Genomic DNA, 25,648 nt, shown 5'->3' on the forward strand with positions numbered 1-25,648 from the left:
TTTAAAGGGGAATTGTGTCTTGTTTGATGGGATGGACCACTCTGGCCTGGCGTCGGCCAATCACGTCTGTGCGTCCTGCTGTCCAAACCCTTCAAACTTCATCGTCGTCGGGAAGCCGAGCGGCGATAGACCAGCAACTCCAGCATCGACCGTATCGATATAAGCAAACATATCTCATCGTCATCGTACTTGACTACAACAGAACTTCCCTGTGCCGGTTTTACAACACCCCCGACGAGTGCCGGAAGGGGGACGCCCGGGCCTTCACCGCAACCATGGCAGCCGCAGACATTCGTGATATGCTGGATCTGCCCCAGGAAAGCCAGCCCAGACCAGCAAAGAAGCAGAAGGTTGCTGAGCCAAAACGGCCTGGTAAAGCCTGCCCGCGCCCGAATAAATGGCTATTCTGAGATATTAACTATGTTATAGAAGGGTACAACAGAGAGCTATACGCGTTACTTGGAGACAAAGCTCCTCCGATCGCGCTCACGGAGAATAAATACAAGGGACGGAGAAAATGGGCAAGCAAGCTGAAAGTGAGGCCATGGTATGCTTTGCTCCTCACACAACAAATACCGGGAGGTGTCAATGATGCTTATGGTTTATGAACAGGGAAATTACCTCGTTCACCAACGCCGCCAGGACCGACGACCTCGTCTTGCGCCACTGGCAGAGAAAAGCTCCCCCCAAGAACCTAGCGCCCTCCGGGGAACCTACGACTGCGGAAGCCGGCGACGTTAACAGCCTGACGGAACGGCCGGAAACGAAGCCAGAAGAAGAATACCCTTTTGCGAAATATAACGTCAAACCGCAAATACCGAGGAGATACACTGACGCAGAATACGATAAGCACCTTCAAAGCGACCTTTGGAGCCGCGAGGAAACAGATTATCTTATGGACCTTGTTGAAGAATTTGATTTGAGGTGGATCCTTATCGCAGATCGCTACGACTACCAACTAAAGGTTCCCCAGTCAGAAGGAAGTTCAACAGCTCTGGTAGCACCATCTAAACGAAGGACAATGGAAGAGATGAAGTCGCGATATTACACAGTTGCTGGGAAAATGCTGGCAATCGAACGTCCTCTTTCGGAGATGTCACAATCCGAATTCACCCTCTACGAAACAATGATGAAATTCAACCCCGAGCGCGAAAGGCAGCGCAAAGAGCTGGCCATTGTACAGTTCGATCGAAGCAAAGACGAAGTCCAGGAAGAAGGTCTACTCCTCGAAGAACTAAAGAGAATCGTAGGAAACGAACAAAGCTTCGTCGACGAACGCAAGGAGCTCTATTCCCGTCTTGAAGCACCGATCAGCACCGGCAACAGTGCAATGTACCAATCAAGCCACGGTCTTGCACAACTGCTACAGTCTCTCCTACAGGCGGATAAGAACAAAAAGCGCCGCTCCCTCCTCGGCCCAGAGCAAGGCGCCCCCAGTCCAGCTGGCGCCGCGCAAAGCAGCGCCCAAAGCTCCCGCGAGAGCCGGCCCGAGACCCCAGCAGCCACCACATCCCAACCAGTTACAAAAAAGGGCGGCGCAGCCGCCGCCGCCGCAGCAGCAGCCCAACAACCCGCAATTCGAACTCTTACTCCTTCCGAGGAAGCCAAATATGGCGTAACCCGCCACGATCGCCTCACCTCGGGCGTTCAGTTCCGCAACGACAAAGCCCAAAAGCTTACACAAGCAAAATCAAACATTCAGTCGCAAAAGATCGCCGCTGCCCTTACAGAGCTGGACATTCCGCCGCGTTTGTTCATGCCCACGGAAAAGGTGTGCAAAGAATTTGAGAAGCTGATTCATTCAGTGAATATTCTGCTCGACATGAGGAAGTATGCGGAGAAAGTGGAGGCAGAGATCAGGATATTAGAGGCTGCTAAAGAGGAGAGAGAGAGAAAAGAGCGAGAAAAGGAGGAAGCGCAGGAGGCTGAGGGCGGGGAGACGTCAGCTGCGGATGGTAGCAATCCCGTGGAGATCAAAGGTGAAGGACAGAAAGAGGAGACAAAACTCGATGCCCCAGACGATGGTGCTTCTTCTACCAAGGGCCCGACAGGTTCATCCCACAAGCGCAGCGCCAGTGTGCTCAGCACTATGAGCGAGAAGAGTACCAAAAAGCAAAAAAAGTGACTGGATAGCCTTTTAACTTTAGGAAGGTGGGAGAAATTTCATTTTCTCCCCGCTCCTGTTGATACAAGCTGTATTTATATACAGGAATGACCCGAATGATAATTATTACTTGATGCCTTCTCAAGCTCCTCGTCGTTTCGGCTTCTCATCAAGCACCACAGCCTAGAACCTAGACGAAGCCCATATGCGTGCTCTTGGCGTGACCAATGTTTAGCACCAGCGTATAACCCGACCATTGGGAATATCACCTTCCCCACGTATCATTCACCATCTTAAGAAGGTTTTCGCGGGCTACGGTCTCGGCAGCCAGTTGTGCCTCGTTAAAACGAATCGTCGATCCGCGCAAGTCCGTACCGTCTGAGCTTGTGGCCTGTTCTAATGTTTCATATACGGTTCGCGCGTACTGTGCACGATTCGAACCACCTGAACTAGTCGATCCCAATTCGTCGTCCACTGCGGGCCTCTCAACGCAGTTCTCGTATATCTTTGACCAACCTTCGGCAGAATTTGGTCCTTGCAGTGCTAATCCATTTGGTGGAGCCCTACAGGAGGCATGTGAATTTGTGGGTATAGCCTTGTTTTCCACTTGCAACCGTTCGGAGAAGCTAGTCGTGGTGTTATATGGTGGTGACTCCTCCACAATTTGCTCTTGCAAAGCTATGTTTTGATTATTGGGTGACCTTCTTGTTGAGGAATGACAACCAGTAGTGTCAGAAATGGATCGTCTTTTCCATTTTCTGAAAAACTGCCTAGTTTTACTCTCATGGGGAGCGTTTTCGTCTTCATCACCTCCAAAGGTATCCGGCATATGGAGATTTGAGCGTCGTGCTTCAGATAGCATCATATTAGTCAGAGCAGACTCGCTGCTAGATAGCTGATGTCTTCTGCTTTTTACCAATACGTTAAGATGTGAAAGAAGCCCGCTACTCTTCCTGCTCTGACGTTTCGAATCTTTCCAGGCTGATTTGTGAAGCTTAATCTCGGCATTACCTTGGTTGGTTTCTTCTTTGGGAAGATTTTTTTCAGCATCAGAGCTAGCTTCTCCTGCGGAGGGAGAAGTAGCGAGATCAAATTGATCTATAGATTTCTCGTGAGCCTGAAGCGGCGAAGGCTTGCTATTTGGCACAAAGTCATAGTTATATCCGAGCCTTTTTCCACCAGTCAACCAAGCTTGGCTGGTTTTCTTGATTTCGTCGTTTGTCTGGTCACTTATGCTTTTGTTCTGGTTGATGTCGCAAGGGTTGTCAACAAAAACGTCCTCGAGATTCTCGATAAATCGACTTTGGACTAAATTTAGGGACGATCTCCGTCCTGTGAGAAAGGATCCTTGCTCTTTTTGAGCGGTAGATCGCAACGTGCGAATCCTGGAGACACATAGCTCTGTGGTTTTGCGTGGATTCCTTGGCGGTTGGTTTTCCCTTAACAAACTTGAAGGTTTAACCGTGCATCTATCCATGGATTCTTCGGGTAATCTTAGAGGAAGGTCTTTCTCTTCAGGGGAAGCCCTGCATTTCAATGTCTCCTGCATGCCTTTGACTGACAAATCCTTCTGATAACTCGATTGTGGAACGATATCTTGAGGCTCGTGGTCGGAATACGCGGACAGGCGTAATGCTCCTTCAAAGCGTAGGTCTCCAGGAGGTTCTCTTTTATGATATGGCAAAGTCTCGATATTGCCAGCTGCTATCGCTATGTTAACTTCCCAAGAGACGCTGACAATGACTTGGCAAAGCGAAGTGGCTCACCTGTCAACCCAGAGTCTTCTAACGGCCAAGATGGATTCACGGGGCTTTTGACAGCCCGAAGAGAAGCGCAATCGTCGCTTTCTCTGGCAGATTTTGATTTTCGAGTTGGAGTGAGGTTGATATACTGTGTTTCGGAATCATGATTATCATCAGCTTCAAGCAGGCTATATCGGGGAATGCCGCACTCGTGTCTGCATGCCTCGAGCCTGTTGGCCTCGTCCGAAGATAGTGGTATTTGCGCAGAATACGTCGGTGTACGCTCATCTTCGGAAGAAACGGCAGCGGTATATGACATCCCAAGGCCAAATGAATCCGGGACAGCACCGTCATAGCCCATCTGCAGCAATGCTTGCGACGATTCACGCCTATCTTCCATGGTGGGAAGTATAGCCTCAGGTCGTCCTAAACCGGAGCCAAATCCTGGCTGCGCAATAATCTGCGGCGTTAGGATGTGACGGGCATCGCTATCATAGCCGCAATCGCTGGCGGCTATACTGGCAAGAATGTTTGGAGAAGCACTTAGGGCCGTGTCTGAGCATCCAGGCTCAGTACGGGCTTCGATTTCAATTTGGGCATCTGAGATTGTCAAAGGCTTTTTCACAAGGCGGGATCCACGCGCAAACTTCGTAAGAAGCTTGTCCGACAAGCGAGACAAACTAATCCTGCCCTTTTTGCCGCTTTCTGTGTCCGTTAGCACACCGGAGACGGAGGGTGCCGTCGTCGAAGCGTCAATAGTGACATTTGATTGTCCGAAGATCACCTCAATGGCATGGTCATCCAGATTCTGGTCATCCGAAGCCTCAGAAAAGCCTTCCTGCATGGAATCGCTGACAGAGTGTTGTTCGAGCGCGGTGGCACTGACGGGGCGGTCAAGCTGGAGCCGGGGACAGGGAAGAAGCACCATTTTTGCGGAATCAGGCAAGGTGCAAAGAGCTGCAGTGCCCTTTCAGTAGACTTCATCGAACTGGTAAGAGAAAATCGATGAAGATACCACATGTCGGCGAAGCGCGTTTCCGGATGCGACGCCGCCAGCAGAGCCACACCGTCGTTGGCCGGCGCTGGGAAGGGAAAGGAAGGAAGGGAAGGAAGGGCCCATCTTGTTTACAAAGCTGGCAATGACTAACTAGGGAAAGCACCAAAACCAGCAGGCGCGAAGTGCGGAGCAAGTCTCTTCTGGAGGCGGAAAGTACACTGTCAAAATAGGAGGTGCAATCCTCCTCTCCCCCTTCCCTGGCTGAACACGCTGTGTTATTTTTGGTCCAGCCACACAAGCCAATTTCGGTAACTTCCTAATTGTACAATATATATAGCTATGGCTTGGGGGAAAAGGCCAGTGGCTGTGGCTTCGTGTACATAGGTATACTACGGAGTACTACAACAACTTAGCATGTTAGGCACTTGAATGGATGCTGTTGGTTTATCCCGCCATGGACAAGCAACAGACCAGGACTGTCCGTTGTATCACCCAGCTGAAAGGCGACTGGTCACGTTTCTGATAGTACAGGGTAGTGACATCGGAGCGACCCCAGATGGCGTGATTGGCCCAGCATGGCCCCTTGTGGCCAACCAGCGCGCGGCAACTCGGGGTCGGAGTTTACTGACTGTGTGGCTGACTCAGCAGCTGGGACACTCCGACCGCAGCCCGCGCTTCGGAGCGAACTGCCCCTCCGTTGGCTGCGAGTCCGCCCACCCCAGAAATTATTCTTTCTTCCTCTTTTTTTTTTTTCACTTTCCCCTCCCCCTCTTCTTCTTCTTCTTCCTCTTCTCTTCTCCTTCATCATCACCACTCCCTCTTCCCCTCCCCCGCTCTTCTCTTCTTCCATCAATTGATTCTGCAGCTCAATTGCTGTATCAAATCCTTTCACGCACACTGCCTGTATCTACCTTTGTCCCTGCTTAACCCCTCACACCCGTTCCGCTCAGCTTTTCCTTGATCCAAATCCTTCAAGATGGTCCAATCGTAAGTCATAATCCTCTCTTGTTGCTTTCTTTTTCGAACCCAGGCTGACAATGGGCTTAGCTCCATCCTCGGGTTTCCCCGCATGGGGCGCCTACGTGACTTGAAAAAGGCCACTGAAGCATACTGGGGAGGCAAGATCTCCCGTGATGATCTCTTGAAAGAAGGCAAGCGTTTGAGATTGGAGCACTGGCAGATCCAAAAGGATGCTGGTGTCGACCTTATCCCAAGCAACGACTTTGCTTTCTACGACCAAGTCTTGGACCACATTCAACTCTTCGGGGTACGGTGTTTATAATTTTTCCCTGCACCTCGAAAGATAACTGCTAACTTCTGTCCCCCAAATTAGGTCATTCCTGAAAGATATTCTAAATATGGACTCCACCCACTTGATGAATACTTTGCCATGGGCCGTGGCCTGCAGAGACCCGCCAAGGATGGCGAGCCTGCCGTTGACGTTCCCAGTTTGGTATGTCTAGCCCTTTGCTACTCTCTCGTTTCTCAAATCAGGGACTGAGACATAAGACAGGAAATGGTGAAATGGTTTGACTCCAACTACCATTACGTCAAGCCAACCCTTCAGGACAACCAGGAATTCAAGCTCTCCGCCAACCCCAAGCCTGTTGTCGAATTCAAGGAGGCAAAGGAGGCTGGAATCAACACCCGCCCCGTCATCTTGGGTCCTGTTTCTTTCCTCGTCCTCGCTAAGGCCGACCGTGGCCAGTCTGTCGACCCTATTTCTCTCCTTGAGAAGCTTTTGCCTCTCTATGAGCAGCTCTTGATTCAGCTCAAGGAGGCCGGTGCTGAGACCGTCCAGATTGATGAGCCAGTGCTCGTTTTCGATCTTGCCGCTAAGGCCAAGGCTGCCTTCAAGCCAGCCTATGAGAAGCTCGGCGCCCTTGGTGACAAGGCTCCTCGTATCGTGTTCGCTACCTACTTTGGTGACATCGTTCACAACATCGATGTCCTCGCCCATCTCCAAAGCCTCTATGCTATCCACGTCGACCTCGTCCGCAACCCTGAGCAGCTCGAGACGGTCATTGGAGCCCTCGGTCCCAACCAGATCTTGTCCGCCGGTGTCGTTGATGGACGTAACATCTGGAAGACCAACTTCAAGAGAGCAATTGAAATTGTCGAGCTAGCTATCCAGAAACTAGGCAAGGACCGAGTCATTGTGGCTTCCTCTAGCTCTCTCCTCCATACTCCTCACACCCTCGAAAGCGAGAAGAAACTTGATCCTGAGGTCCGTGATTGGTTCAGCTTTGCCGTCGAGAAGGCCGCCGAATTGGTTATCATCGCCAAGGCTGTCACCGAGGGCCCAGCCGCCGTCCGAGAACAGCTCGAGGCCAACGCCAAGTCCATCCAGGCTCGTGCTTCATCCAAGCGCACCAATGATCCAAAGGTTAAAGAGAGACAGGCTGCCGTCACCGATGAGATGCACAACCGCCAGTCTCAATTCCCTGAGCGTATCAGCCAGCAGCAGAAACACCTTAATCTCCCAATGTTCCCTACCACCACCATTGGTTCCTTCCCTCAAACCTCTGAGATCCGTATCCAGAGAAACAAGTTCACCAAGGGCGAAATCACCGCCCAGCAATATGAGCAATTCATCGAGAAGGAGATTCAGGATGTCGTCAAGATCCAGGAGGAATTGGATCTGGACGTCTTCGTGCACGGTGAACCCGAGCGTAACGACATGGTCCAATACTTTGGTGAGAGACTGACTGGTTACGTCTTCACCACACACGCCTGGGTCCAGAGTTACGGCTCTCGTTGCGTCAGACCTCCAATCATTGTCGGTGATATCTCCCGCCCTGCACCAATGACCGTTAAGGAGTCCAAGTATGCCGCTTCTATCTCCAAGAAGCCAATGAAAGGCATGCTTACTGGTCCAATTACCTGCTTGCGCTGGTCTTTCCCTCGTGACGATGTTCACCAGTCTGTCCAGGCCCAGCAGCTCGCTCTCGCACTTCGCGACGAGGTCGTTGACCTAGAAGCCGCTGGTATCTATGTCATCCAAGTTGATGAGCCTGCTCTCCGTGAAGGTCTTCCACTCAGATCCGGCAAGGAGCGTGAGGCCTATCTTAAGTGGGCAGTTAAGGCCTTCCGCCTCGCCACCTCCGGCGTTAAGGATAGCACCCAGATCCACTCCCACTTCTGTTACTCCGAGTTCCAGGACTTCTTCCATGCAATTGCCGCTCTCGATGCCGATGTTCTCAGTATTGAAAACAGCAAGAGTGACGCCAAGCTTCTCAAGGTTTTCGTTGACGAGAAGTATCCACGCCACATTGGTCCTGGTGTTTACGATATTCACTCTCCTCGTGTCCCAAGCGAGCAGGAAATCAAGGATCGCATTGAGGAGATGCTTCAGTTCCTCCAGCCAGATCAACTCTGGATCGATCCCGACTGCGGTCTCAAGACCAGACAGTGGGCGGAGACCAAGGCTGCTCTCACCAACATGGTGAATGCTGCCAAATACTTCCGCCAAAAGTACTCTAAATAAATACTTCTCTCACATTTTCCTTTCGATGCTCCTCTAAACGGAGCAGTTGTTTGTATATGACGATTGGGATGACTTCATTTTAACATGATGGCAGTCAAAACTCAAAAAAGGAGAAAATCTTTCAACATGCATGCATAGCTGGTCAGGCTGGGTTTTATGACGGGGGTGACATGGTAAAAGCGAAAAGAATACCCACGATCTCAACATCGGCGTTGGTGAATTGGTGATTTATCACGGCATTTGGTCTTCTTTTGCTTTTATTTTAGGTTCTGGTCTTGACATGTTTTTATTCTCATGGGCGGTACTCGGTCAAAATGATGTGGTGATGCGGTTTATTTTTGACAATAATTAATGATTCAACGGCTAGTTAAAGAAGCTGAATAAAAATGTAATTCAACATCTTCCAATTTCGATTCAATTTTTTCTCGAAATGTGACTTGCGTAATTAGTAGAAATACAAGGTAGAATGTATTTGTATCACCCGAAGAAAGTCGACGAATATAGGAGTACCGCTGCCTGCCTTTTTTTTTTTTTTTTAGAGTGAACACTATAATTCCTCACAACCACTTGAAATAAGGAACAAACCCCCCTCTTGCAGCAACGGCCTTCTCCCCAAACCGCTGGGCATACCACTTCCTCCCCCATGACGCCCTTGCCCCCGTGGTCAACACGGTGTTCACTAGGAATACAATCGCCGGGAACGGGAACGGCAAGCCCCATCTTTGCAAGAACAACTTTGCCAACGGCGTGTAATATGGGGCCAAGGGAATATACGGTGTTTTGGCACTGGCAGAGGGTGTGTGGGATGTCTGCGAGGCCACGGCAAACCCGATGAGCAAGAACCCGGCCCATTCAAGCCATTCCAGGACGTAGTGCGGGAAGAGGATTGAGCGGAAGACGCCAGTAGGCGGTGGGATGACGTAGACTTTGTCGTAGATGGATTTTCTGCTGTTGGTTGCGTCGCCGTCCTTTTTCGCCTTTTGTTGTCTGCGGTGGGCTTCTTCTCTGCGAAGACGGAAGAGAGTGGTTTCGGCGTGGATGTTGCCGTACATGCCTAGGAAGTAGAGGGCGATGCCGATGTAGGGCACGTAGGGAAGCCAGGCGTGAATAGGTGTGTTGGCGGCGGAGGTGGTGGTGGCTATGATGTGTTCGCCGGAAGCACTGACGGGTAGGCCGTATCCGAGGAGCCAGCCCGCGAGGCAGCTAGAATTGAAGTAGTTGTATGTCACCGCCGTGAAGATTATGATCAGGTGAATGGGCGACATGCTGGGTGCCAAAAACAGCGGGGTGATGAAAGCGCGATTGACGTAGTGGAGGATGTAGAGAGCCACGAGGAGTTTATTCCAGGCTGGCATTGTAGATAGGAAATTCGGGATGGACTGGAAGTGCGTGTAGAGGATGTACAACATGTTCATGGCGCCGATGCTCTCCATGAAGCACCACGCGTAGCGGCCTGGGAAATTCAGGATAGAGGTCGGGAGGGACGTTTTGCCCTGCGGGTAGAAGGGGAGGAGCCATTGGGCTATGGTTATCTGAGAAAAAGGTTAGATTCACTTCGCACGTGCGTTGCCTGGCTTTGAGATTTAGAATTGGCACGGAAGAGGACTTACTATCGGAAAGTATTGGAATATTGAAAGGAGGGTAGAGTATGCCTTTGGTGTGGGCGGGAAGAATTCAGCGGGCGGAGGCAAGGATTGAATCCAAGTAGAGAGAGAGTCCATGATGCCCTGATCTCACAGCTTTTCGACTGAGTTCGCGAAACTGTTCTCGAGATACTGTAGCTATGTTCAAAACTCTCTTTGATGATGAGCTTGGAGCTTGGACCTCTGGCGGTGCTGGACGCGATCTTAAGCCTTGGCTGCGTGACGTTGGAGCTTATTCTAGGCTAACTCGTTAACTAACTAACCAACCAACGCCACACATAACTTGCTGCATCCAAAACTATGGATGGGTTCTTGGGCTCCATTTCCGCCCTCTGTCTACGGAGTACATAGGCCATCCTCCTGGTGTGTGCGCCACTTCTTCCAAGGTATGAGAAGTCGTAATTTATGTCAACAATGGATCCTCAATAGTTGTGTAGGCGAATGGGCCGTGGAATGTTACAGCGCCAGTTTTGGCCGCATACTCCCTATACAAAGCGGAGTTTGAGCCTGGGGCCAGCGAACCTCGAAATGCCTTGCTTCTGAGAAAACAGTGCCCATTGACATGAGAGGGCAACTTTTTTAGGACTTAAGATCCATGTCCTGTATTGTTGGGTCCATGTGGTCGATTGGCAATCAGAGAGAGGCCGCCTCGAATGATCCTATCCATAGCTTCACGTCGAGTCTTGTTGACATGACGGTTGCCTGAGCTCTCCGATCGGGTTGATCTGACCCCATTGTTTGACGTTATCAATTTATGCGATCAGCAATTACATTCACGCATGTTGCTGATGAGAAGTCGCGTTACTTTTTATTGAAACTGTGGCTACAGCATCATTTTAGACCATTATCTGAAGGGACAACATTCTGAAGATGTGCCATCTTAAGCAAGTCTATCAACAGAGAACATGGAAAGTAAAACAAATTAAATGTAGCCCAGGCCACTGTACGGAGTAGGATCGACTGATTATCCTGCACTCGTATCCATGCTATCCTGGTCTGGGGCTGCGTCTTTCAATCCCGCCAGCTTCGCAGCTTTCCGTTCCGTCTTGAAAGCTTCAATTTTCGCCTTCAATTCCGTATCTACCGTGCAATCAAACAATTAGTCAAGAGGTCTGACCCAGCAAAATTGTCGCTGTCGCAAACTCACCTGCAATAACGTCCTCAATCTTAAGTGGCGCTCGGTTGAAAGGATCGTTAGGATCACTAAGGAGATGGGACCGGATGGTTGACCGGTCAATGGAAACTTTGGAGCTGGGAAGTATCACAGGATCTTCCATAAGCGTATACATCAACGGATCTAGGGGGAAATCAGTTTTGAACTTAGTTTGAAATGCAAAACCTGATTGACGTGGAAACAAACCAAGGAACTCATCCGGAATTTCTCCCAGGTCTTCTTCTGCCTGCTCGTCTGCCTCTTTGGCTCCCTTGACTTTAGACTTTAATTTCTCCCATTTGACCATGTCACTCTGGGATTTAAGGGACCGTTTCTTGAGAATTTCTGCAGCCTTATCAAAATTCGCCGGCTTATACGACCGACCGTCGCGTGCCACAGCGAGAATGAAGTTATCCTTCTGCATTAAGTTGAGATATACATCAACAATCTCACTTAACAGCGCTCTGGGATTGAAGTTGTAAGAGGCCAAATTGTCCACACGTAAATTCGAACTCTTGGGGCCGACCATCGCATCCAGGTTGTAATTCAACATGTCAGCCAGCCGCTGTACAATTTCAGGCATCGTAAAGGAATCAGCAAGGGCTTCCGTGAACAACTTCAGCATCGTCACGGTCTCGTTAGTCAGTTGCATGTATCCCTTGGCTCTGCTTTGAGCTGCTGCCAGTTGCTCTTCCTTTTCCTGACGAGTATTTTCATCCATTGAATCTCCTTGCTGTCTCAGTTCGACTTGTGTGTCGTGAATCGTCAAAAACGCCGTGAACGATTCATCCAGGACGAAAGTAACATCGTTCAAGAGCAGGTTCACAAACCGCACGAAAAAATCCGAATTCCTTTGTGCCTCATTCGATAATTGATCCCGGTAGATTGCGTTCGGCCAGATGCACTTGATTATCTGGAAAATTTCCAGTCGAATATTAAACTTATCGAAAAACTGCGTATGGGTTCCCGTAAACTCTGCTTCTATATAAAACTTCAGAAGAGCGTGTAGAAGGTGCTTATTAGCAAACGGCATAGAATTTAAAAGATCAACGAGGACACCCCTCGCTCCAGTCGGTTGGGTCCACGTCCCGCAAAACAAGATTGTGATTAATCCCGCTTTGAGATACGGATTTTTTATGTATTCCGAACTGTGTAAGAAAGCGATGCAGAGCATAATCAACTCATCACCCTGCGTTGAAGTAATTATATGAGGCATATTCCATATGATGAATTTGAAATTGCTCACGACGTCGTCCAGGAAGTATTCCGGCAGACATTTGAAAGCTTCAGATTCAGTCGCGGGAAGCGGTAGCTGAAGTGGTTCCTTGGGAAAGTTGCGACCAGACACAATCCTCAGCATCCACACAATAACGTATCTCATGAACTGCATGGACCGGGCCTGCCAGAGCTCATCCAATAAAACACCTTGTAGGCTGTATTTAAACGCAAGGCCTATATCCAACCTGTCTTTGTACTTTTGGAGTGCCCTCTCGAACATTCTGGCCTGATTAGGATCCACTGACCATTTAGGCCTTTCGCGCTCAAGCTTCTCAATCTGAGTTTGCATATGGCGCAGGTCTTTCCTGAGCTGCTCCAACAAGGTAGTTAACGACTCGCTACCATAATGATGAGCAGCAACCGTCAGGAAGAAAACTTCGCTGATGAAATTCGACTCGCCTTCCACGGAGTGGGAGTAAAACTCATCAGAGGTCTTTTGATCGGCATTTATTTTAGTTTCATCTTTGATTTGCACTCGTGGGTTTCTTTTCAGATAATTCAAGTCAATTCTATCAATCTGAATGGGTCAGTGTGAACATCCATGATCGGAGAACACCATACCTTAGTAAATGCTGCGTCCATAAACGGCTCACACAACTGATCAAGGCAAGTTGTGACATTGAACATAAACCCATCAGAGGAGACCTGGGCTGGATCCACTTGCATAGCTCTTCGTTTATGGTTGATGTTGACAGTTGCTGCAAACCAATCCAAAACATGTTCTCTTGCGGACTTGGAAGCCCTGATGAGGTGATTGATGATGTCGAGAAGGTCTGAACTATGCAGCTGTTGAGTCATTCGCATTGCCCTTTGTGCGCTGATTATGGAACCCTTGTCTCTCGTTTGTGGACTCGAGAAATATGACATTGCTGTTTCCTTCTGCAGCGGAGACAGCCTGAACCAGGGCCCTAAAAGCGTCTCAGTTTCAAACTTATCTGCTCCTACATTTAAATTAAAGATGGGAGATTCCGTGATGGCAACCGCCAGAGGAGAAAATCGAACTAGGTTACGAAACGCCTATCATATGTTAATCTCAGTACCAATAGCCGGTAAAAATTGCCGACATACCATCATATACCCTTTATAGTCGTCATTCAGGGACATGGACGACAGATCACGGCTCATATCTTCCACAGCGTTGACGAACGCAGGTATGATAGTATCATCATCGTCGGCACGTTTTATAGCCTCGGACATAAAATCATGGCACAAGCCCGTATCGCTATCCGGCTCATTCAGAAGGTGTGGTTTGAGGGGCGATGAAGGAGGTGCGTCAATTCTAAATAAAAAGAAAAAATTCATGAATATCCATCATTTTTGCAACAGTACGACAGGAGAGAGCGTTCCCTTACCCAAACATCTCCGGCATTGTAGCGGCGAATATGCAGTAGCTCAAGCATAATCTCCTGGCCTCCTTGACCACATCGTATTTGGGATCATCAGGTTTCGTCCTCTTAAACCCTTTATACAGCCTTGTTACCCTTTTCCAGCACGGTAGCAAGTACTCCAGAGGCTTTTGTCGCTCCGCATTCGACCCCGCCTCCAGAAGCGCTTGGTCCAAAATTCCGACGTTTAACCGGAGTGGCTGTCGTTGCTCCTCCAGGTCCGAAACAACCCCAGGGAGATATAAAAGCTTCTGGCCATGAATATCTTGTTGTTGAGACTCGTTTAGCGTGATCTTGAAAAGAGCGCTCAGCGTACGATCCTCAAACGCTTCCAGCGTCTCCTCGGCCCTCTGCTGCGGCGGGTTCTTAGTAATTCGGATCCGTGGAGCTCCATCGCCGGATTGACTCATATTTCCTCGTGGCAAACGCGAGATATGGATCTGAGGAGCTCCGGTGCGAGGTACAGAAGCGTCGGATTGGTGCGGCGGGGCAGGTCGAGGGCTATCGCTAGCTTGTAATGCTGTGCCTTCTTGCGTCCCTTCTTGTGACATCGACGAGAGTGAAGCTGATCTCTGGGCAACAGGTATCGCAACGCGCTGGACCCGGACCTAGGATGCTCAGATTAGCTTGGTTCGTGGGGCACAAAGGCGCGGAGAACCGGCGCTGTCGTCATTGCTGCTTCGATGAAAGGGGAATTCCGCACCTTTCTTGTGTCAACACAAAGTCGTCCACCAGTGTGGGTTGGCCAACATTAAATGAGATAGGGTTTCTATGCTTCGAAGAGGTACTACGAGCCCCAACAGAGTCGCAGTTGTCAAGATGGACGACGAAGAGTGCGGCCGGCTTCACAGTTGATGGAAACAACTGGCGCCTGTTCGAAGTTGCTTAACTAAGCTTGCGAGAGTTGCATCCTCAAAGGATAGGCTCGGATACAACAGTCTCGATCCTTTTTATTTAGCAATGTCATTATATCGATTTAAACCAAAAAAGGATGTCCCTCTTTGTTGTCAAGGAGAATACAAGAAGAGGAATTACACTGCATTGCTAAAAGCAATCAAACCAAAAACTGAAAGCCTGTTTGCATCTAGAGGACGCACCATAATGATCATATACACGAAATTGATTCATCCGCTATAAAAAGACCAGAAAAGTATTAATATGCTAGAAGACCATCCATCAAACGCCAAAAACCTCACCTAAATGGAATCTCTAATCGTACGAAGTTCGAGGGTGGTAGTCAAAGTAAATCCAGCACGAGGATGTAGCGGCGATTTTAGCGAACCTAAGTCTCAAATATCCAGGGACTCTAACTTTTTACAGCTTCGAAGCTCCAACTTCCGGGCCTCTTTCATCTTTTCCACGTCCGGGAAGAACCAGCCCTGAGCGTCCTGTATCATCCGATCTCTGATCCGCACTTCATTCTCACATTCATATCGTAGATTCGACACGTAATCCACTTCCACTTTCTGGTCGAGTTGGCGGAGTTTCCGTGCGCTGTAGTCTTCAACTTCTGTTGGATTAAGGAAATAATTAAGTTTTAGTTTCGGGGTCGTTCTATGTAGGGTATGCGGTGGCGAGGCGGAATCGAATCGGAATGAAGGGCCGGAAGGAGTCGAGCTTGAGAATAAAGAGGAGAGAAGAGGGAAGAGGAATAGGATCAGAAGAGGGAGAAATTGCGACAAAGATGAAAGCCCTCCGGCAGATGCAGTTTCGGACTGCTGGTTAGCTTCGCGTGGCCTTCTTCGCGGGCGCGGACCCCCAAATTGGTGAACACGGATGCCTGGGCCGCCTCCCATGTTGAATACAAATGATGGACCAGCGTCGAATATGCCTCCGCCTATTATACACTTCGTCAGCGGAATAAAACGCAACGAGACAACCACGCATTAACCCACCAAACGGTCCAAAACCACCTCCGAAGCCACCACCAAAGAACCGGTTGAACAATTCCTCAGGTGATATCTCATCTTCATACATATGTGTTCGTCCCTGGGGGAAGCCCCCAAAACCACCAAAGGGAGACGCGGATGGTCCAGAACCGCCACCCGAGAATCGGTTCTCCGGGTCCCCCCCGAACTTGTCGTACTTTGCCTTCTTGTCCGAGTCTGAGAGTATCTGAAAAGCGCGCGACACCACTACATAGTTTTCACATTAGGATCTTGCATCGCAAAACAGTCATTCCCTGGATAAGAAGCACACATACTCTTGAAGGCCTCATCTGCTCCATCGTAACCATTTTTATCCGGATGCGTCAAGAGACTGAGCTTCCGATAGGCCTTCTTGATCTCCGAGTCGGTTGCAGTCCGCTCTATCGCGAGAATTTCGTAGAACGCCGTGGCTGAGCATTTCCGCACTCGAAGCACGGCGGCCTTTTGTTCAGGCGTGTATTTGCGTTCTTGGTTGCCTTGATTATGCTCCCTGGACCGTGCTGATGCGCCTCCCTTTGCATCTGCGCCAGATGTAGACGCGGATGACATTCTCTACCGGAACGAATTATAAGGCCAGAGGGAAGGATGGCAGCGGCGCGGGGGGGGGAGGAAATAGAAGTGAGAGTACTCCGTAGAGATCCGACTCGTTCGTCGGATGTAAAGAGTCGCTTGAATGAGCCAAAGGCCCAAAGCTCTCCAAGCTTTAAGCAGAGAGTGTTGTGGACGAAAAATGACGGGAACGAGAGGCGATCGATTTGGACCCTGCCACCCTGACCTTGATGATGGCCTCTTCGCGATCTGTTACTAACCAACGAGCGAACGGAACTTCACTCTCGCCGCTGTATAGTCACGTGATATCGCGGTGTTGAGGTCCACCGGCGCCGGATAACCCGCCATTTCATACACAATGATATTCAATTGGAGACATTCATTTGGGTTTTCAGCTCACCTGGAACATTCCCATGAGATCTAGGGGTGTGATGGCCACCCGAAATAACAGTGCGACCCGTCGCGGGCTCGAACTCGAGACCCCCGGTCCAGCCTCTGCCCTGATTGGATGGCGGGTGGCATCGCCAAACACGACTTGCTTTTTGCGCGCGTGGAGCTCTTGCGTCGAGGAGCACCGCATCTCGAGAGCGTTACAGGCACGGTTTTCACAGTTCCGATTGCACCAATGACTGCCACAGATTAATTTCCCAACGTCCATCACTTACGTGTATCAACTGTTCACTTGAGAAACCCGAACACAGCGACCATATTGGCTCCGTGCAGGCTGGACGCACACATTTATCTGTCTAGAAGTTCGGCATTCTTGGCGCAAGATGCCAAACCCAAGCTCGATGCGGGCGAATAGTCCAGAAGCTCAGCGAGTCAACCGGCCTCTGATGCATTATGCCCGTGCATGGGGAGGTAAGTATCCCGATACCATCCTTTCCCTACGTGTATTCCACTCTTCCCGGCCCATCCCCTTCGGACTCCAGATCTGCCGTGGTTTCTGATCGACGGCTCACAACCGGCCAATTCCGCTACTAGAATCGTCCTTCCCACCTACGCTGCTCGCAACATTCGTTACAGCTCTTCACATGCGCCCCTTCCAGCCGCTTCCTATGATTTTTCCACCCGCTCTTTTGTTTACTAGCTACGTCAATCTCCTCGGTTACAAGGAAGATGCTGCTGGTATTAGCGCGGCTTGGTCAGGATTATACGTTCTTCTTGCTGGACGCAGGAAACAGCCATTCAGAAATAAATGGACTCTGAGGGGTGCGGTTAGAGGAGCGGCGATGGGAGTGGGGTTGGTGAACCTCGTTAGCGGAGGGATAGTATATATCTCTGGTAAAAGGAGCAAAGACGATGATGGAAATGGACTCTAGGCACAATGGTCGAATCAACGGTACTCTCTTTGTTACATTTGGGTATGGCGTTTTTGCAAGATATTCGGGTCCGGACTTTGAAGTACAGAACAGCATTCGGGCGCATTGCATACGGAGAATCCAGGCATTTTACGGGGTATAATATGTTCTGTATGTATATATATGTACCGTATTGATGATTTTCCTCTACTGAGCTTAATCACCGCCGTGATGCCTTTCTATCCGTCCCTATACGGCGCTTCCGCCAACACCCAATCCCTCACTCTATTCGTAACCAAATTTCCCAACGCTTCCCCATTCCCTTTACCCGCCTCCCGCCTTGCCTTTGTCGAACTAACAACCTCCTCTCCCTCCTTTGTACCCTCCACAATCTCAATCCTCTCTGCCCACTCCCGTTTCCCACCAATCCTCTCCATCGTCCCACTCGCCAAATCCACAAGAAACCTTCTCTGCTCCTCGCTGCCACCCCACTCATCATCCGGCCTCAATGTCACCCGTAACCGATGCTGCTTGAGAAACGGAGCCAGTGGTCCAAGAGTGTGTTCAGGCGGGTAATATTTTGGGTCAAAGATCCGGATCAGGGTGTCATACCCTGTAAGATGGACTTGCTCCAAATCCGCCGGGTACGTCCCAGAGGAAGATATGGCAACAGCCTTGTGAATGAAGTAGGGTAGCTTGGTAACGCCAATGTCTATGGGCGGACTCATATAGCCAGTGTTACCGACGTCATCGGTCGCAACCGTGGAGAGGATTGCATCTTGCAAATCATGAGCGAACATGTTCATCATAACCAGACGGTCTTCGAAGAGTGCCGGTTTGGATGGCTTATCGGCATTCTGGGTTGCCAGAAGGAGGAGTAGGCGGCTCGTCGACAAGTCATTGTGGTGGCGGGAGAGGAGAGCGGACTTTGCGATGCGGAGGTGGGCGCGGGTAGGTGGGTTGAAGGAGGAATCTAGCACAAAGAGAGTGACTGGTTTGGTAGAGGGAGGTAGTGGAGGAGTGATTGTGTCAAGGACTCCAAACGGCTTCGAGGAGGCGGTGAAATTATGCAGAGCCGTTTGGTATCGTTGTCGGAGGGTCTGCAGGGCGCTGGTTGACGCGGGGGTTCTGGACATCGCGCGGGGAAGTGATCCGCAGGTAATAGGCACTCAATGCGGTTCTAATTGCCAACATGTGGAGGGATTTTTCACGGCTGTGGTCCTGGGTTTGGGCCGTTCAAGTCATGGAGCACGAAAGGGATCCAATTGGTGCCCTCGTTCCCGTACACAGTTTGACCGCGGAGTATGCACTCGACAGGCTAAACACCGGGCGAGAACCCTTGCAGCTACAACAGCCCGCGTCAAACCATGCTGGTTCAACTCCCCAGGAATTTACATCCAATTTACGGGTTATACTCACTTCTGACGTGAAGATTTACCAACAATCATGGTTGCAATTAATGTGCACACGTAGCTCGCTTGTTGCAGACTTCCAGGCATTGCAATCTCAATATCGCCTCCACAAGCACTCGGAGAAGTCACTTGCCACAGTCAGGCTTTGTATGAGACATACTTGCAATATTCCGGAAATGAGCAAACAGCCCAACGAAATGACGGGGACATTATCGTCCTGTGATGCGGGAGGTTTCAGTTGGGAAGCCCTACACCTGTCATTCAAGATAAGGCTCTGGGTTTGACACATCGAGAACCATGCGAGGGAGTATAATAATTCTCTCGTCTGTGGAAGTAAGGAATCCCAGAAAAGGTGAGTGTCCCGGAGCCACGGGAGTTGTGACACACGGAACGAGGACGCAAAAAGTGATCAGTGACAACCCGATTTCGATAATATCGATGCCGACAAGATTGTGAGAGGAAAAAGCGAAATGGAGGAAACTTGGCCCCTACGCTCAAAGCATTTCTTCGAATCCCTTGACCTCGTCGCCCTGACATGCAAGGTTGATGACGACACCTGAGACCAGGGCACCATGGTTGAAGGGTTTTCAAAAGGGCGCCTGCAAGGATGACCCCATTATATATACGGGGAATAGAATATTCCAGGAATCGATCCGCGCTTGCAGACTGATATTCGCCTTCACCGCGGTTTCATTCGAACCCTGTGTGTGAAGATCACTGGATATGAGCGGAGGCTCTCATTCTCCCTGTCCCACGGGATAGCAGGGATGGTTATTCTATAGCAAGGTAATTTTTGCTGATGGCTGGCTCTTGAAGGACGGTTGCAAAGGAGAAGAGTCTTCAAGACAACGCTGATAGCCTGCTGCACATATCAGCTACATCACCCTATCGGAGAAGTCTACCAGGATTCGATCTAAGCCCTTTTTTCTGGGCTTGGCGGGCAGTTCTGCAGGGAACGACCCCGGACAACCAGGGCCTGCACACCTGCTAGCGCATTCTGACACGGTCCTGGCCCTGCAGAAGTTTCGCGGCTCGAGCCAACGCATGGACCTGGGGGGGGACCACGCTTGATTCCTTATCAGTGCTGTGCACTGTGGTGATATCACGACGAAAGAGAGGCTCATCCGCTGATGGGTATTCGGACTCGTGGGGGTCAAAAAGAGCCGTGGAGCAGATATCCATCCAGACCGTTTCCCTGAAACGAGGACCCAATATTCACTGAGATCTGAGAACACGCACATGAAAGACAGGCTCTGATTATGGCCTCCACTGCGTAGAGATAGCACCCTGCAGAGAGGGGCGATTTTGGATACGCGTTACATGCAAATAGAAGCTGTAGTTAAGAAGAATTTGGCTCTCACACAAATAACTTCACTCTTCAAAGTTGTATGTACTCTACTTTTGTGCTGTACAGGCCTATCTAAACGTTGCTCTTCATTTATTTGTTGTCCGGTGTTCTCCCAGCTTGTGGCCTCCTTTCAGGTTCGAGGGAATCTTTGCCAGATATCCCACGGGGGACAAAGTTTATGAGCTAGCCGTAGCTCTCCCGCTGCGATATGCCTTGAATCCACATACCTCCCTGTCAACCCCATCAATCCGCTCAACTGATGTAACACCCTGATATATATTTGGGTCTATTGGGGTTGTTTTCCGTGGACTTTCTGGAAAGATCTTCTCCTTGTCATTGTCTTCCAACCGAGGCTGCATGTCGTTCCATCATAGTTTCAGAAGCATCTGGATATGATCTGCGCCATGGAGGTCCAAGAAGCCGTCGACGGAGTTTGTCCTGCCTTTTCTAGAAACATTCAATTTTTTTTTTTCTTCCTTTTCTTTTCTTTTCTTTTCTTTTTTTTTAATTTTGCAGGCCGATGGCGAGGGGTCCTTCGGTTAACTAGCACAGGATGAGTCCCGGCCGGATTCGATAGCCGAGGAAATTTTAGGCGCGCTGTCATAAGCATTGAATTTCAAGGCGTGGTGGACTGATCCTAGAATTTTCGTGAGCAATTATCTAGCACTGCGCGGATAAATAGGCCTGGTATCTGGGGGTTCCTTCGATTTGCTACGAATCGAGACCCCGCAAGCAGACATCGCTGGCAAGTTCGAGAAAGACACCAGAGCGAGAACAATTGCCAATGGCAGTCCTCGGGTTCATCGCTTTATCGCATGGAGAGGAGCATCTTCGCGCCATCGGCCAGTCAGGATTGGAGAGTGATGCCTGTGAACAACTCAAATGAAGAGAAGTCAAGGGTTTGAATCAATCAATCAATCAGGCTTTTCTCTTTGCTCGCAAGCCTTTCGTGGAACCCCTGCAATCTCTTCAAACAGAAAGGTTCGCTTGTGGCCGGGAGTGGAGTCGTTTGAAGATGAGCCGATCAAGGACAATCAGCACCAATCTTGGTTTGGTACCAGCACCTTGTTTGTCATTTTGTTCGCAGCCCGGCATTCCGCTGAGATTTTTTTGTTATATTTCCCGTACTCCGTTCCGAGTATGGCGCGTCTCCTGTCTCCCGCCCTTTCGAGGTGCGAATCCTTTTCAACACTATTTTCTCTCTCTCTTGGGATCGGCTTCTCCACCATCAGCAGCGCTTGCTTGCAAGGAACCATGTCTTGTAACCTCGACTGCAGCTGGCCAGTGGACGGGTCGTGGGAGTTCATCTACGAATCGAATGACCGTGTTTGACCATTTGCGGGCAGGACAGAGCACATGATAATTGGTTCGAACCACTCGAGCCTGTTTCGGCAAAGGAGTCCCTTTGATCTGAGGCATTTGCACGTCAGGGTCTTCAATATCGCCATGATCCATGGGCAGGGTTCTCGGACAAAATCATGGCGCTGAAGATTATTACAACACGATCGGGGAAAATTAGTGGCTGGTCCTGGAAAATCCCCTTGCTGTTCTCTTATTACTGTCATTTGGAATGGATATTGCAGATGTGGACCTCTCTCAAGCTCTATGATCTCCACACCCATCCCCTGATCATGCCATTCCCAGCTCTTTGCTGAGTACATATGAAGGCCGTGTGCTCCCTCTCGGCTCGTTTCTCTTCTCGCCCTGAACAGAGGCTGTTTCTATCCTTTCTTCAACCGAGTCTCTCGTTTCCGGCGAATTGATTTCGCTAGTCAATCCTTACAACTACAGCTTTTTAGCAACTGGGCCGAGCCATCTCCCGCGCGAGGGCTTTTGCAAACAGCATATCTGAAACACGATCTCTGATATATCAGTTGGTGTGCAAGTTCATTCTCAACAATGCAATTTAAACTCTCGATTGCTCTTGTCGCTGCCCTGGCAGCCCTCAGCGAGGCATCTCCATACCGTCTTCACCCTCGTCGCAAAGCCGTCTCCCCTCGTCGGGTCGACTTCGTGACTATGACCCCCAGTTCTCCATATCCTACCGGAACCATAACCGATATTCCCACTGATGTGCCACCAACTGGCATTCCCACTGAGTGGCCTCCAACTGGTATTCCCACTGAGTGGCCTCCAACTGGTATTCCCACTGAGTGGCCTCCCACTGAGTGGCCTACTGGGTGGCCTACTGGGTGGCCTACTGGAATTCCCACCGAACTGCCGACTTGGTTCCCATCTAAAGACGTGCCTATGGAAACTCTCACTTTCACATACACACTCGGCAAGAAACCATCTCAGAGCGTGGTGACCAAGACCATTACTCGCCCAGCTGTCGCGGAACCCAGCGAGGTAAGTACAAGGAGGAATATTCTCAATCTTAGGGAGTGAGCGAATGTACGTAACTAATGCGCCTCTAGGGGTAAATCTGCACCTATCATGTGCATGAACGGATTGGTCTTATGGAAGGATAAGAAAAAAGCCTTTACGAAACCCCTGCTTTGTGCTTGTTTTGTTTCTCTAGATTTGGAGGCTGGGATCAGATGAAAGCGGGAGAACCTAAGTCCCAACTTTCTCTCCATCAAAAATACCGACTTGATGTCGAGACCCAACTCCTGGGCATCCGTTACAATTTTTTAGTTCAATTCTTTCTGCGTACTTGTATTGGGGGCAAGTTTCGGCCGATTTTAGCCTCGCAAACTTTTATTTGGGAGCTTGATATCCATTTTTCAATTTTAGGTGTAATGTTAGACCTCCATTGTAACGGGTGAAATCTAGAAGTGCCAGGCATGAACATTTTGCACGGTTTTTTGTGGCCTTCAGACCTTGGATCCGAACGGCGATGGTGAAACGACGAGTACGTATGTTCCAGCTACGACAAAATTGATCTGCGGTGTTCCTGAAGGGTCGGTTTTCGTAATCCCTGCAACGAGCCAGGGGCACGCCCAATAAGAGGGCCTGACACGCCAAAGAATGACAGGGGACGGAAGGTTCGTATCGTAAATGGCAGAATGAAGACGTCTGACGTCCAAATCGCGTGCCCGCGGATCTCAGTGATCATCTCTTGATCATCACCGATCGGAAACTTCCATAAATCTTCTCCTTGCGCCACACGCTGGGAAGGTTCATAAAACAGGAAGGATTTCGACTTCATGTGGATGCTGGTCCATAAAATCCAAATTGCTCAAAACCAACCGATCTTATCATTCTCCTTAGGATTCGTGACTCTAGTGCACAGCAGCATAATACGAAGTCGCATTCAGAGGATATCACTTATCGTGGCACGATGACCATTCCAGGTGTCTTTCGTCCCTATTTGGGGCCGAAGATCCCGATTTGAAGAAATTATTATTGGCTTCGGTCTTTCAAACTTCCAAAAAAATCCTCAGCGGTGATGTCAACCGGTAAATCTTTTCCACTCGCTTACCCCTATCGCGACTCCGTCTAGACAAACCCAGAGGATGTCCGGGCCGATCTCCAAACCCAACCCTCCAAAGGTGTTTGAACCCGCTCACTGGTTCCAGCCCAGGACAAAGGAATATCCCCCTGGGGCGCGAAATAGGGTAGCGATATGCATGCACTTGCTCATATACTCAGAACACCATCCACTCCCTCTGCTATAATCCGTTCCCGCATCCTTTGCCACTCCAGCCAAGCGACACCCTGAAGAAGACAGTCTGCCAGGTCATCAAGCTTGCCGATATCGACTTGGTCCTGACCGTTTGTCGCAGTAGTGGGGTTGGTGTTAGAAGCATCCCCTTTCCGCTTACGCTTAACAGATTTCGTCGGCTTGAGTCCGGTGGATGATATCAAGGCGTCCTCTGAAGCTCCAACCACTTCAGGTCCTTTCCGTCCCTTTCTCCATTTTCTCAGGAATGCCTCCGCCATTCCATTTGCCTGACTATTTGCTTCAATCCCAACTTTAGCAAGCTTTTCACTCCCGTCGTCTGTAGGAGAAGAAATCCATCTTCCGACTAGATCAACTTTTGCCTTCTTCCCTTCCTTTGACGTTGGCTTCTTCTTTTTCTCTTTTACCTTCGCCTCCATTTCAGGGTCTGTTTCTATCCAGTACCTTGCCACCCTTTGTGGTTCAACGCCCTGCACCATTATATTCAGATCGGCATTCTTGGATTCTCGTTTCAACGTATGTAGTACGGCATAAAGCATGCCCTCGAAAACGCCAACGCGAATAGTCCATTCTTGAACTGCACTTCCCCCTCCTGTGCGAAAGCGCTGCCGTTCTATGAGAACATGAGTCGGTCGGAAAGCGTCAATGAGAGAAGTGATAAGTGTATATGCATGAGAGGCGTATATATCGGGAGCAAAAGATTCTTTTTCTGCGGTGGATATTGTGTCCACTTCCTCGACTTCTGACTCGACTTCTGATGACCCCCGATGCTTACATTCCGCCTCACTGTTTCTATGTTTCCCGCCCAGCAACGCTAATGGTGCGAGCATATCAATTTTGGAAGTAGAATGGTTCGGAAATTCTGATATAACCAGGCGATTCCACGCATCAAGGATTGGAGAATGTAAAGACAATGAACGACCATCCTTCTCTTTATTTCTCTCGGGATAAGCAAGTAAATGTGCATATGCTAAATTCCTGATTCCCATATCGATGCTTAGGATGCTCAGCCTCCCATCGTGGACATCTCGCCTGTCATTCTGTACTCTACCTGTGGTATTCAAAAGCGCATGAGCAGGTGAAGAGAGGGCTTTCGTTATACGCTCGATCAAGGCCAGTTTTGTCCCGGAGGACGATACCCCAGTTAAAAACGCAATTCGTTGGAGCTGAGTGGCTTTAAGTGAACCGAGCCATTTGAGGGACGATTGAGCCGGCGAGGGGACCCGCATCCTTTTCCAGCTGTGGAGTATTGGCGTGCAAATGTGCTAATGAACATCTGATCAGAAAGTTCAAGCTTTTTGCAATGAAGCCCATAGAATAGACTGGAAAATGCTCAAAGGGTATACTATAACAACAGAAACAAGTTGCAGTACGGGAATTCTCCTTCAAACATAGCAAGCACAAAACAGAAAACAGCTGGAACAGGAGAAATCCTTGAAACACAAAGCAAACATCAAAAATTCAACACGTACTGGCCATATTGGCATGCGCTAACACTGAAAAATTCTACAATCCCTGTTGGTCTGGAGAGATGCTTGTTTGTGAACAACCTTTGATGTTTGCACACGAATTCACGTGACAAGACGGCTGGACCTAACAGCAAAACGAGATTCACGCATAAAGACAATTACTACGGAGTACTGTGTCAAGGCCTTTTTACTCGTAGAAGACTACCGGAAACTAGCTGGACACTGGT

General features: G+C 49.6%; 11 protein-coding genes across 11 annotated transcripts; 5 read left to right on the forward strand and 6 right to left on the reverse strand.

Moving 5' to 3' along the window:
• Positions 1 to 134: 134 nt before the first annotated feature.
• On the forward strand, positions 135 to 2,125 carry CIMG_04060 (SWR1-complex protein 4; the record flags this gene model as incomplete). Its single annotated transcript, XM_001244618.2, has 3 exons — positions 135 to 372; positions 430 to 547; positions 613 to 2,125. The coding sequence occupies exons 1-3, from the start codon at positions 276 to 278 to the stop codon at positions 2,123 to 2,125; spliced, it is 1,728 nt and encodes a 575-aa protein (XP_001244619.1). The 5' UTR covers positions 135 to 275.
• Positions 835 to 4,929, reverse strand: CIMG_04061 (uncharacterized protein). Its single transcript, XM_001244619.2, has 2 exons — positions 3,871 to 4,929; positions 835 to 3,808 (listed from the first exon to the last, which is right to left on the reverse strand). Exons 1-2 carry the CDS (start codon positions 4,772 to 4,774, stop codon positions 2,370 to 2,372), a joined length of 2,343 nt encoding a protein of 780 aa, XP_001244620.2. The 5' UTR covers positions 4,775 to 4,929; the 3' UTR covers positions 835 to 2,369.
• A 683-nt stretch (positions 4,930 to 5,612) lies between these two features.
• CIMG_04062 (5-methyltetrahydropteroyltriglutamate-homocysteine S-methyltransferase) lies at positions 5,613 to 8,746 on the forward strand. Its single transcript, XM_001244620.2, has 4 exons — positions 5,613 to 5,830; positions 5,891 to 6,110; positions 6,177 to 6,296; positions 6,357 to 8,746. The coding sequence occupies exons 1-4, from the start codon at positions 5,820 to 5,822 to the stop codon at positions 8,328 to 8,330; spliced, it is 2,325 nt and encodes a 774-aa protein (XP_001244621.1). The 5' UTR covers positions 5,613 to 5,819; the 3' UTR covers positions 8,331 to 8,746.
• On the reverse strand, positions 8,723 to 10,092 carry CIMG_04063 (3-oxo-5-alpha-steroid 4-dehydrogenase 1). The gene is made up of 2 exons (XM_001244621.2): positions 9,941 to 10,092; positions 8,723 to 9,862 (listed from the first exon to the last, which is right to left on the reverse strand). Exons 1-2 carry the CDS (start codon positions 10,049 to 10,051, stop codon positions 8,888 to 8,890), a joined length of 1,086 nt encoding a protein of 361 aa, XP_001244622.1. The 5' UTR covers positions 10,052 to 10,092; the 3' UTR covers positions 8,723 to 8,887.
• A 691-nt stretch (positions 10,093 to 10,783) lies between these two features.
• Positions 10,784 to 14,772, reverse strand: CIMG_04064 (ubiquitin conjugation factor E4). The gene is made up of 7 exons (XM_001244622.2): positions 14,493 to 14,772; positions 13,757 to 14,397; positions 13,473 to 13,683; positions 12,966 to 13,421; positions 11,334 to 12,921; positions 11,121 to 11,270; positions 10,784 to 11,053 (listed from the first exon to the last, which is right to left on the reverse strand). The coding sequence occupies exons 2-7, from the start codon at positions 14,338 to 14,340 to the stop codon at positions 10,938 to 10,940; spliced, it is 3,105 nt and encodes a 1,034-aa protein (XP_001244623.1). The 5' UTR covers positions 14,341 to 14,397; positions 14,493 to 14,772; the 3' UTR covers positions 10,784 to 10,937.
• A 36-nt stretch (positions 14,773 to 14,808) lies between these two features.
• Positions 14,809 to 16,499, reverse strand: CIMG_04065 (ER associated DnaJ chaperone). Its single transcript, XM_001244623.2, has 3 exons — positions 15,993 to 16,499; positions 15,685 to 15,924; positions 14,809 to 15,626 (listed from the first exon to the last, which is right to left on the reverse strand). The coding sequence occupies exons 1-3, from the start codon at positions 16,264 to 16,266 to the stop codon at positions 15,079 to 15,081; spliced, it is 1,062 nt and encodes a 353-aa protein (XP_001244624.1). The 5' UTR covers positions 16,267 to 16,499; the 3' UTR covers positions 14,809 to 15,078.
• Positions 16,500 to 17,039: 540 nt separating this feature from the next.
• On the forward strand, positions 17,040 to 17,588 carry CIMG_04066 (uncharacterized protein; the record flags this gene model as incomplete). Its single annotated transcript, XM_001244624.2, has 2 exons — positions 17,040 to 17,127; positions 17,251 to 17,588. The coding sequence occupies 2 exons, from the start codon at positions 17,040 to 17,042 to the stop codon at positions 17,586 to 17,588; spliced, it is 426 nt and encodes a 141-aa protein (XP_001244625.2).
• A 218-nt stretch (positions 17,589 to 17,806) lies between these two features.
• On the reverse strand, positions 17,807 to 18,703 carry CIMG_04067 (cytidylyltransferase; the record flags this gene model as incomplete). Its single annotated transcript, XM_001244625.1, has 1 exon — positions 17,807 to 18,703. One exon carries the CDS (start codon positions 18,701 to 18,703, stop codon positions 17,807 to 17,809), a length of 897 nt encoding a protein of 298 aa, XP_001244626.1.
• A 56-nt stretch (positions 18,704 to 18,759) lies between these two features.
• On the forward strand, positions 18,760 to 19,263 carry CIMG_04068 (uncharacterized protein; the record flags this gene model as incomplete). Its single annotated transcript, XM_001244626.2, has 1 exon — positions 18,760 to 19,263. One exon carries the CDS (start codon positions 18,760 to 18,762, stop codon positions 19,261 to 19,263), a length of 504 nt encoding a protein of 167 aa, XP_001244627.2.
• Positions 19,264 to 22,124: 2,861 nt separating this feature from the next.
• Positions 22,125 to 23,072, forward strand: CIMG_04070 (uncharacterized protein). The gene is made up of 2 exons (XM_001244628.2): positions 22,125 to 22,676; positions 22,745 to 23,072. Exons 1-2 carry the CDS (start codon positions 22,227 to 22,229, stop codon positions 22,748 to 22,750), a joined length of 456 nt encoding a protein of 151 aa, XP_001244629.1. The 5' UTR covers positions 22,125 to 22,226; the 3' UTR covers positions 22,751 to 23,072.
• An 837-nt stretch (positions 23,073 to 23,909) lies between these two features.
• Positions 23,910 to 25,181, reverse strand: CIMG_04071 (uncharacterized protein; the record flags this gene model as incomplete). Its single annotated transcript, XM_001244629.2, has 1 exon — positions 23,910 to 25,181. The coding sequence occupies one exon, from the start codon at positions 25,179 to 25,181 to the stop codon at positions 23,910 to 23,912; it is 1,272 nt and encodes a 423-aa protein (XP_001244630.2).
• Between the last annotated feature and the right edge of the window lie 467 nt (positions 25,182 to 25,648).

This window comes from Coccidioides immitis, assembly GCF_000149335.2.
Source record: "Coccidioides immitis RS genomic scaffold supercont3.6, whole genome shotgun sequence".
Classification (NCBI taxonomy): domain Eukaryota; kingdom Fungi; phylum Ascomycota; class Eurotiomycetes; order Onygenales; family Onygenaceae; genus Coccidioides; species Coccidioides immitis.